Below are 10531 nucleotides of genomic sequence, written 5' to 3'. Positions count from 1 at the left end.
GGATGCGCCCTGAATGCGGGGTGGCGGGGGAATAAACCTTGAATGAATGCCGAGGGTATGAATGAACGGATGGACGCATGAATGGAGGTGGGATGGAAGCGCGAAGTGACAGGCCAGGAGGAATGAGCTTCTCCCTCCGCCCTCCGGGTCTCGGGCTGGGAGACCGGCTGGGGCTCCCCTCCCCGCCTGCCCCTCCCGCCCCGGCCCCCCTCCCCGCGGCGCGCAGCCCGGCGGAGCCCGCGCCGAGCCACAGCCCGCGCTGGAGCCGGGCTCGCTCCCAGCCAGCGAGCCAGGCAGCGCCGCCTCGGGAGGGGGCTCCCCGGCCCCCTTCCCTAGCCGGGTTCTCCAGGCGTCCGGTCTTCCCCGGAGAAGGCGGAGTCCCGGCTGCAAGGTCTGGAAACCAGCAACCGAGAACGCCCGGGTCCCGGAGCCAACAGGTGCGGGGAGTGGGGGACCCCCAGGCCGGGGATAGGGGTTCCAAAGGACCTGCGGCGGGAGCTGGGTGGACCTAGAGTCTTCGGGAGTAACCTGGGGGCTTGGAGGCTGGGTCACCATCCGACTCTGCTCGCCTCCCGGCCGGCTCCTGTGGAACCCTAGAGGTCTTGCACCCCTGCACCCCCTTGCCCTCAGCCCTCGAGGTGCAGGGCGGTCCCGCTGAGGGAACTGTTCGACCCCCTGTGCCCTCGCTCCCAGAGGGGTCCCCAGGGACCTCAACCCTCCTACACGTCCCGGGTCCTTCTGCCCAAAGGAAGGAGGGGTCTGCGGGAGGGAGGAGGGAGGGGCCGGGAGCGAGCACGGATTTATGAATGGAGAGCGCCGCTCGCGCACCCGAGGACCCCTAGCGGCCGCCCTGGAGAATCGCAGCCCCGGCGATTCAAGAGGGGCCTAGCAGGGGGTCCTGAGGGCCCCCGCTGGGCCCTGGGCTCTCCTCTCGCTCGCAAGGAGGTCAACTGTTCCTCCCCGCGCCCTTCCTGGTGTGCGCGCGTGTGTGTGTGTGTGTGTGGTGGGGTGCGCGCCCCCGCCCACTGGGGCGGGTCAGGTCGCCTGGTGGGCGGGGCCTGTATCTCTAATACCTGCCTCAATTCTTTTTCCAATCAAAAATTAAGGCCCTTGAGCTAACTCAAGAGAGAATCTTTGTAATCCGTACGGCTTCCCTGCCCACCTCTGTGTTCGGTGTATTCAGACAGACCCGACTTAGTAGGTTTGTGACCTTGAGCAAGGGGCTCGACCTCTCTGAGCTAGCATCTGCTCATTCGCAAAGCAGGGCTCCCTCAAAAGGGTATTCGGCAACGTCCGTGAGGCTGGCTTCCAGTGCCAGGCTCTGGGCAAAGCGCTTAGCACGCATCAGGACTCATTCATTACTCCTCACCGCCGTCCTGGGAGGTAGGTACCGTTATTACTCCGCTGGACTCCATTGAATGGGGAAATCGAGGCTGAAAGAGGCGAGGTAAGTAACCCATGAGCAACCTGTGTGGAATTGGGATGCGACCCAGGTCTGCCTTCCTCCTTGGATTTCACAGCTGAGAATTAAGAGGGAGCGCTTATGCAAAGTGCCAGGCACACTCCCTAATGTCTCTTCCTTCCTTCCTTCAGGAAGTTTGGGCTGGGACCCCAAAGACCTGGGTGCGAGAAGCGGGCCCCCTGAGGGGAGTGGGCTGAGGGCTGGCCGGGCTCCCCTCCCTTCGCAGAGCCCAGGGTACCCCTCGGCTGCAGCGGCTCCTGAGCTCATGGAGCCCTCGGCAGCCCCAGGGGCCCAGACGGAGGTCCCCACTGGTAGCGGGGAAGCGTCCCGCGTGCCTCCAGACTACGAAGACGAGTTTCTCCGCTATCTGTGGCGCGATTATCTGTACCCGAAGCAGTACGAATGGGTCCTCATCGCAGCCTACGTGGCCGTGTTCCTCGTGGCCCTGGTGGGCAACACTCTGGGTAGGTCTTGGCCGGCCCCTCTCCGGTAATGCTTTGGCCTTCCCCTGGGGATTGGGGGCAAGTCCCGGGTCTCGCGGGCCTCTCTCCTCTCGCGGGGACCAGGCTCGCGGGCAGGCGGGGTGGGGTGGGCGTGGCTCTGACTCCAGCTTCACTGCTCCCGGGCCGCGCGCTGCAGTCTGCCTGGCCGTATGGCGGAACCACCACATGAGGACCGTCACCAACTACTTCATTGTCAACCTGTCCCTGGCTGACGTGCTGGTGACGGCTATCTGCCTCCCCGCTAGCCTACTAGTGGACATCACCGAGTCCTGGCTCTTTGGCCATGCCCTCTGCAAAGTCATCCCCTATCTACAGGTGAGCTTTCCAGGCACCCGTTGCCAGCCCCTGTCGCACCTGCACAAAAACCACCACCTTCAGTAGGTGACTCTAAGGCTTGCCTTTCAGGCAGGACACAATGACTAAGGACCCCTACAGTGTCATCCCCTACTGCCACCAAGGGCCAGTTACATTTGGGGACGCAACCACAGCTCCACATGCTCATACAGAGAACTCCTCCTACTCACAGACATACACCCACATCTATGCATCCACAGTGACCTCCAGGTACACAGGAACCCAGTAGAGAAGAGAGGCACGAGCCCACAGTGACACAGACATAACACTTCCTGGGCCTGGCCCCTGATTCCAAGGGGGGCAGATTTGAGGGGACCTGGTGGAAACTGTCCACCACCTTCCCTGCGGTGGCAGGGGAACCAGGGTGTCCAGATCAAGTTTGTGGAGAAGGAATACCAGCCAGAGGCTGATGGGACCTCTCAGTTGTATCTCCTGACCCCTCTCCCTGCACCACGAAAGGCAGGGGGCAGCCCTGGAGGCCATGCCTACCCGCACTACTGGTCCAGTCCCATCTCTGCTTCCCAGAATGAGGAGTTTTCCTGACAGCTTAGAGAAGGGGTGGCATTCCAGGGTGAGAGAAATGCTTCTTGCATTTCCCACTGTATCGAGGCTTTCCATTCAATTGATTAACTCTGGTGACTTTAAGCATAAAGACAGATGAGAGAATTTCGTGCCCAGTTTCTTCATTTGTAACACAGCATCCACCTCCTGGGGTTGTTGTGAGAATGAGGAGAACGGTGCCTGCCACACAGTAAGTTCCATAAATGGAAGTAATTATTCACAGTAGGGGGACACTCACTGTATGCCAGGTCTCCGGCTGAGCATTTCCATTCACAATTTCATTGATTCTCACCAGAATCCTGCCAGGTACATGGTACATTCCCATTCTGCGTATGAGGCTCAGAGAGGGTGAGTGGCTTGCACAAATTCACACAGCCATTAAATGGAGTTAAGATTTGCACCACACTGGGATGCTTGTTATCTCTGGGCTGTGCCCCTTCACTTGCCACCCCTCACATCTCTGATGCTGTGTCCCCATGGGGCAGGCCGTGTCAGTGTCAGTGGCAGTGCTGACTCTCAGCTTCATCGCCCTGGACCGCTGGTATGCCATCTGTCACCCACTGTTGTTCAAGAGCACTGCCCGGCGTGCCCGTGGCTCCATCTTGGGCATCTGGGCCGTGTCCCTGGCTGTCATGGTTCCCCAGGCTGCTGTCATGGAATGCAGCAGTGTGCTGCCTGAACTGGCCAACCGTACCCGGCTCTTCTCTGTCTGTGACGAACGCTGGGCAGGTAATGGTGGGCACCTCTAGGACACATACCTGCAGGGCAGACGTCTGTCTATCCCTAGGGGGTCCCTCCAGGGTAGACACTGCAGGTGGGTGACTCCAGGCTCTCTCCCTGCCATGGTGCCAGCATGGGGGGGTCCAGCTGCACCCGGGTCTTGCCCTGGTTAGGACAGGTGGCGTTGCCATCTGGGGCCCCCCTGCTGGACTTGACCCTTACATCTCTTGGTCCCTACAGATGACCTCTACCCCAAGATCTACCACAGTTGCTTCTTCATTGTCACCTACCTGGCCCCACTGGGCCTCATGGCCATGGCCTATTTCCAGATCTTCCGCAAGCTCTGGGGCCGCCAGGTGAGGCCAACTCTGATGGCACCATCTGTGCTGGGTGCGGGGGGCGCTACTGGCCTCGGAGTAGACAGCCCTCTGCCTTCAGAACAGGCTGTCCTGGCTGAAACTGGAAAGAGGCAAGGCCCAGGGACGTGGGGACCTGGGGGAACTTGAAACCCAAAGTGCCAGTGCCTAACCTAGAGCACTGCTCCAGCGCCAGCCCCTGCCGTTATGTACCATCTCCCCACTAATCAATCCTGCAGCCTCTCATCCCCATGAAATATGTGAGAAAACAGAGACCCGGAGAAGCCGCATAATGTCCCCAAAGCCCTCAGCTAGAGGGTAGAAAATCGGGGATTGAACCTGATCTGTGAGTCTCTAATGCTCACCTTAGCTCTGGAACAATAACAGCAGCTGAGTTTTCTGCTTTGCATGCAGGGTCTTAAGCGCTACCTAAAAAAGAGGCGTTGCTGCCCACTGCGCAGTGCTGAGCAAGGGCAGTCACCTGCCAAGGCCAATGAGGGGCAGACCCTGCCAGTCCCGGGCCTGACTTCTTTCCTCTGTTACAAATGGCTCTGCAGTGGATTTCATGGTGGGGGTCATGGGGAGAGGGGTGCTCAGAGGCCCTCAGCACTAGTAGGATTGGGTCCTGGGTCAGTGCTGGGGCATCGGAGGATGCAGGCCAGAGAGTGACCAGGCTTGGGCAGGGACACTGGGTTCTGGAATGCCACCTACATTCCACACAGCGTTGACCTGCACCCAGGCTGTGCAGGGTGGCTGGTGGTGAGAAGGACTGGTTGGACCCAAGCCCTGCCTTGGAGAAACACCAGGTCAGGTGGGGCCTTTCCCCCTGCCCTGCCTGGCAGGCCCCCGACCCCTGCCGTCTTCCCCCTCAGGCCCCGTGTCAAGCAGGGCAGAGGCACTGACCTCATCTGACAGACAAGAAACCAAGGCTTGGAAAGGTCACACAGCTCGTGAATGTTCCACGGGCCCTAGTTTCCTGCACTCTAGCCCCACTCCCCTCTGCTGCGGGGTGGTTCAGGTGTTGAGTGGCAGGAGGGCCTTCGAGGATGTCTCCAGCTGTTCCCAGAGCCCAGGACCACACCAGGGTTATGGGCATTGACCCAGGTGGGGGCCCATGCTCTGAGGCCCAGGCCATTCCCTGCTGCCCTCCTGCTCACCCCTCACCTAGGCCTCCCCAAGGCTCACCCCACCTGCATCCTGACCCCAGGAGGGGTTCAGACTCAAGGCTGTGGCCTGGGGCTCCACCTCACTGAGTTTCAATGATCTCATCTACAGCAAAAAGCCAATAATGCCTTTTCAAAAGCATGCTGTAGGTGGGTTCACAGTGAGCTAATGGAAAATGGAGTATATTGCTCACCAAGTCCTCAGTGTCATCTTTATTGTGAATATCAGGTTCCATTGCCACCTCCACCCTGCCCAGGGTCCAGCCAGGAGCAGGCCCAGCAAAAAAGTTGGGTCCTGCCAGAGAGCTATGCCCACTGGGGCTGTGTGTGTGTGTGTGCTGGACAGATCCCAGGCACCACCTTGGCACTGGTACGGAACTGGAAGAGACCCTCGGACCAGCTGGAGGACCAGGGGCAGGGCCCCAGTGCACAGCCCCAGCCCCGGGCCCGCGCCTTCCTGGCCGAGGTGAAGCAGATGCGGGCTCGGAGGAAGACAGCCAAGATGTTAATGGTGGTGCTGCTGGTCTTCGCCCTCTGCTACCTGCCCATTAGTGTCCTCAATGTCCTCAAAAGGTGAGAGCCCAAGGGGGGTGGGAGGGCGGGGAGGAGCGGTGGGTCAGGGGAGAGCTCTAGCGCTCCACCACTTCACATGGGGACAGGTCCTCTTCTGAGCCCCTGCACCTCCCCGCCCTCGCTCATTAAATGGGCATAGCAACGGTCCTGGCTCTAGGTCTGTCGTGCGAGCCTGTTCCTTCACTCCTTGGGCGTCCGGTTCTAGGGTGAACAAGACAAAGTACCTGTCTTCATGGAGGCTACACTCTAGTGGAAGAGGAGGAAAATAGACAGAAAAACCCATGTATGTTATCAGGCAGTGATCCTTGCTATGAAGAAAAATAAAATAGGCAAAGTGGTTTTTTTTTTTTTTTTTTTTTGGTAGCAGGGATTAAAGCCAGGGGCACTTAACCACTGAGCCACATCCCCAGCCCCCCTTTTATATATATATATATATATATATATATATATATATATATATATTTTATTTAGAGACAGGGTCTCGCAAAATTGCTTAGGGATTTGCTAAGTTGCTGAGGCTGGCTTTGAACTCATGATCCTCCTGCCTCAGATTTCCAAGTGGCTGGGATTACAGGTGTGTGCCACTGTGCCTGGCTTGATTTAGATTTAATTAAAAAAAAAAAAGCCTCCCCAAGGAAGTGACACTTGGAGACCTGGAGGAAGTGAGGGAGCCAGCCTGCGGGGAGCAGCCTGCGGGGATCTGGAGGGACAGCAGTCTAGACAGAGGGACACAGGGACACAGCAAATGAGGGGCCCAGAATGCTGGGGAAGTACGTGGGCTATTGGACAGGAGACAGCCTGTTTGTGCTTAGCCATGTCCTGGGTGTGTGATCTTGGGACTTCACCTCTCAGAGCCTCAGTGTCCTCAGCTGAAAAGTAGATGATGTCTGTGACTCATCACGTTGCTAGAGGTTGGAGGAGCAGGTGGATGTGGACTCCAGGGGCCAGGTAGCTGGAGACTGGGTGCATATACCGGTCTCTGTCCCTAGGCCCACTGTGGTCATGCTTTCTGTGCTTGAGAACCCAAAACTATGGGCAAAACCTCAGACCCAGAGGCCCAGGGAAGGGCACCGAGTGGACAGAAGCGGGCAGTGGGAACCCTGCACTTCACAGCTGGAGTTCTGTGAGTACCCCCTTACCTAGCCCTTTCTGACTCCTCCACCCTGGCACTAGGGTGTTCGGGATGTTCCGCCAAGCCAGCGACCGCGAAGCTGTATACGCCTGCTTCACCTTCTCCCACTGGCTGGTGTATGCCAACAGCGCCGCCAACCCCATCATCTACAATTTCCTCAGTGGTGAGTGGGCTGGGCAGAGTGAATGGGGGTGGCCAGCAGTCCTGGGACAAGTCCCCCCACCCGCAATCCGGGGCCCAAGGGAAGGATGGTGGAAGGGTATGCCTGCTCTCTCCTGAGCACTATGCCTCTGCTCTGGGCACCTCCACTCAGGAAGACTGGGCTGTACCCAGAAACCCGTGCTTCAGAATGGAGTCTGGCAGATCCTGCAGACCAGTGATTGCGTGGAAGGGCAAGGGCTGGGCCTGTTGCCTCCACTTCCCTCCCCAGACCAGGGGCATGTCCCTCTCTGGCTAATACAGGAAGAATAGTTCATTTTCCCCAGAGGGAGCCAGGTCTGGGGGAGGAAGGCCCAGGAGCCCCTACCTGAGGGGATGATGCATCATCCAGGGCTGGGGCGTGGGGGGGCCACCAGCAGAGGCAGCTCAGTTCCACAAAAGGGCCCCCCCACCCTGCCCAGCCAACACCCCCAGAATCTTGGGGCTTCCCCTGGATCCATGGGCCTCCAGCAGTGCCCTCCCATTCTCCCCTCTGGAAGCCCAGGCCCCCCGGCCCTCATTTCCTCCATGGACTTCCTGTCTGTTTCCTGTAGTCCCCACCTCCACACTCCACCGTCCAGCCTCAGAGGGTGGTAATGGCCTGACCCCACAGGCTTGGCGCAGTAGAAGTGACTCACTAGACCTCACATTTGGCACTCCTTAGAAGCTGGTCTAGATGACTGTTCAAGCCTGGACACAAGTACTTTTTCAGAAACAGTTACGAGGTTCAAGAAGCTCTCAGAGGTCAACATGTAACCCTCCATGCCCCCCAAAATTACTCAACAAAGGCTGCCTGGCTGGTTTCCAGCTCAGAGGAGAGAACACAAGAGTTGAGCACTGCAGGGGAGGAAAGGCCGGAAGACTCCCTGAATCACATCCCTTTGTTTGGCCTGTTTACTGAGCACCTACTGTGTGCTTGGGCCTATGCTGGGTACTGGTGAGGCTGGCAGGCTAATGGCGCATGGTCCAGGAGGGTTTGGTCCTGCCATTCCCCTGGTCAAGTTGGGCTGAACTGGTGTGATGGTCACTCTTCTCTCTTGCTGGTGGCCTTGGGCAAGCTGCTGTGCCTCTGTGCCTCTCCTCTGTGAGGCGGGGATAAAGTACCGTGACCTCTCAGGGTGCTGGGATGCTCGGGGGCAGACGCTGAGGAAGCTGGCACCATGCCTGGTGCAGAGGGACTGCCACAGGCAAGGGCTGCTGCTGTCATCTCATCATCATACAGCAGAGCTGGGGAAAACCGAGCAGCCGAGGAAGCTGAGAGCTGTCCATGTACACACAGAGCCAGACGCCATGTCTTGAGCCAGGCTCTGAGCCAGAGTGCAGTCAAAGAATCAGATGACAACTGCGTTTTTCCATGGGAACCCGCTTGGGCCTCCGTCCTCACTCTCCCCGCAGTGCCCAGGTTGCAGGGCCCTCCATCCCAGCTCCACCCCTCCCTCCCAGCCTCTTCTCAGGCAGCTCAGCTGGAGCTCTGTGGGTGTCTCTTGGACTCAAGGTCCCTTCCTGCTGCATTTGTCTCCTTATGGCTGTGTCTTTTGTCTCCCAACCAAGGCAAATTCCGGGAGCAGTTTAAGGCTGCCTTCTCCTGCTGCCTGCCTGGCCTGGGTCCCTGCAGCTCTCTGAAGGCCGCCAGTCTCCGCTCCTCTGCCAGTCACAAGTCCTTGTCCTTGCAGAGCCGGTGCTCCGTCTCCAAAGTCTCCGAGCACGTGGTGCTCACCAGCGTCACCACAGTGCTGCCCTGAGGGAGGGCTCCCTGGAGGCTCTGGCAGGTGCTGCGGGCCCTGCCTGGGCTGCTCCTCCAGCTCCTGGTATTCATCCCCGTGCCTCCTAGAGAGGCTGCTGGATGCAGTGAGAGGCTGGGGCAGTCCTGGTTTCTCCCATGTGACTCTGGGCAAGTCGTTCTCCCTCTCTGAGCTTGTGATCCCTAGGCAGGGTTGACATGAGGCTTAAGCATGCTCTAGAGAGTGGAAAGCTCTTTGTCAACTGTGAAGTGCTGTGGACTTGGTTGCTGTTGTACCTCTCTCACTTGGCCAAACCCTACGGTATCATCCACCCCCATCATCCTTCCAGAGCTTGGCCTTCCTCCCAAAGAACTTTCTCCTGCCCAATTATAAGCCTTCCCTGGAGTCTGCTCTAAAGATCTCCACAGGTGTTTCCATCTGGTCCAGGGGCTCCCTAATGCCCAGGGCTGCACTTGGCCAGCTGCTTTGTGCCCGTTGAACCAATCTGGACCCAGGCCTTCCCCGGTGGGCCCATGAGCACAGCCCCATGTCACCAGGTGCCCAGTGCACACACCATAGCTGGAACTTGTTGCCTTTGTGGTGTGATAAAACATCTACGTGTGGCCATTCAGCTTGGAGGCCAGCAGGCCAAAGCAATTGTAATTAAAAGCCTGGCACTGAATGTTCCCTTTCCCTGTCATTACACAAAATCTGTGCTGCTTAGGTTAGGAGTGGAGGAAGGTGGGGCAGCTGCAGGAGGTTAAGACAAGAAGACACTGGAATACTGCTATCTGTTGCCCCCTACCCCCATTGGATCCCAGATGGACTCAGAGTCAGGCCTCGAGGACACTCAGTGCTGCCTCTGCAGTGGTGCCAAACCCGGTGCCCAAGACCTTAATCTTTGACACATTTGTTTGCTTCCCGCTTGGTGGTCTCTGGAAGGTAAGGGGATAGGGTGGGTGGACAGTGGGTTAACAGACTGATTTACTGATCCCTCACCTTCTTGGAAATCAGGGTTTCATTTATTTTCTGTGAACTCACAGGATAAAAAGAGAAAGCCACAGACTTGGCTGGACGTGCTCCGGCTGCCACCAGGCTGATTACAGGGCTGCCAGAGGCCCTGATCCTCGTTGCCAGAGCAAGATGGGAGTGCAGTCTGGAGTGCTGTCTGCTGAGGAATGGGGGGGCATCTGGCCAAGGCTGATGCGGCCATGCCTTCCACCAGCTCTGCTTAACTTGATTAATGGCGCCTCGGGCTCCCCAACCTCACCCGTCAAGAGCAGGGCAAGCTGGGGGCCCAGCCCAGGAGTGCCTGGGTGCAGCTTCTCTTAGGCCTCCCACCTTACCAGGAGCCAGTAGGCAGTGTGCTGTTTGTCACAGGCTCTCCACAGACTCACCAGCCCAGCTCCAGCTGTCAGCGGACCATGCAGTCATTTCCAGAGTGACAGGCTGCCCTGTCCTTTTCATGCTCCCACTACCCTTGGGGTCCGAGGCTGTTGGCAAAGTTTGTAGGCAGGGCTGGAGGTGCACGGTGCAAAAAGCAAGTGTGAGGCCCAGGCTCCAACCCCAGACCCACCAGGAGAAACCAGGCCTTGGGCCCCTCAGCCTCCCTGAGTACAGAAATAGTGACTGTGATTGGCACCATTCTTAAAGATAGGTTGTAGCTGGGGCTGTAGGTCAGTGCTAGTGTCCTTGCCTGGCACATGTAAGGCTCTGGATTTGATCCCCAGCACCATGTAAAAAGAGAAAAATAAGGATGGGCTTCAGTGGACACTCAGCTCAGCAGGA

The 10531-nt window shown here is 58.2% G+C and overlaps 1 protein-coding gene across 4 annotated transcripts; it reads left to right on the top strand.

The window, feature by feature from the left end:
• The first annotated feature begins 252 nt into the window (after window positions 1–252).
• Hcrtr1 (hypocretin receptor 1) lies at window positions 253–9928 on the top strand. Of its 4 annotated transcripts, none has more exons than XM_047563128.1 (10): window positions 253–437; window positions 1388–1447; window positions 1744–1926; window positions 2102–2280; window positions 3366–3609; window positions 3841–3956; window positions 5466–5692; window positions 6866–6987; window positions 8574–9685; window positions 9787–9928. In XM_047563128.1, exons 4-9 carry the CDS (start codon window positions 2131–2133, stop codon window positions 8762–8764), a joined length of 1050 nt encoding a protein of 349 aa, XP_047419084.1. In that variant the 5' UTR covers window positions 253–437; window positions 1388–1447; window positions 1744–1926; window positions 2102–2130; the 3' UTR covers window positions 8765–9685; window positions 9787–9928. The 4 variants fall into 4 exon arrangements, with proteins under 4 accessions (XP_047419084.1, XP_047419091.1, XP_047419075.1 ...); XM_047563135.1 differs by having other exon boundaries at window positions 1689–1926; XM_047563119.1 differs by having other exon boundaries at window positions 1594–1926.
• The last annotated feature ends 603 nt before the right edge of the window (window positions 9929–10531 follow it).

This window comes from Sciurus carolinensis, chromosome 1, assembly GCF_902686445.1.
Source record: "Sciurus carolinensis chromosome 1, mSciCar1.2, whole genome shotgun sequence".
NCBI classification, from domain to species: domain Eukaryota; kingdom Metazoa; phylum Chordata; class Mammalia; order Rodentia; family Sciuridae; genus Sciurus; species Sciurus carolinensis.
This window is presented reverse-complemented; position numbering and strand designations above follow the sequence as displayed.

What these genes read in the sequence shown, in the direction of transcription:
- Hcrtr1 (XM_047563135.1), top strand. Translation starts at nt 1,728, where the DNA reads ATGGAGCCCTCGGCAGCCCCAGGGGCCCAGACGGAGGTCCCCACTGGT. An exon ending in CCTGGTGGGCAACACTCTGG is followed by an intron (nt 1,927 to 2,101) that starts GTAGGTCTTGGC and finishes CGCGCGCTGCAG; the next exon opens with TCTGCCTGGCCGTATGGCGG. An exon ending in AAGTCATCCCCTATCTACAG is followed by an intron (nt 2,281 to 3,365) that starts GTGAGCTTTCCA and finishes CCCATGGGGCAG; the next exon opens with GCCGTGTCAGTGTCAGTGGC.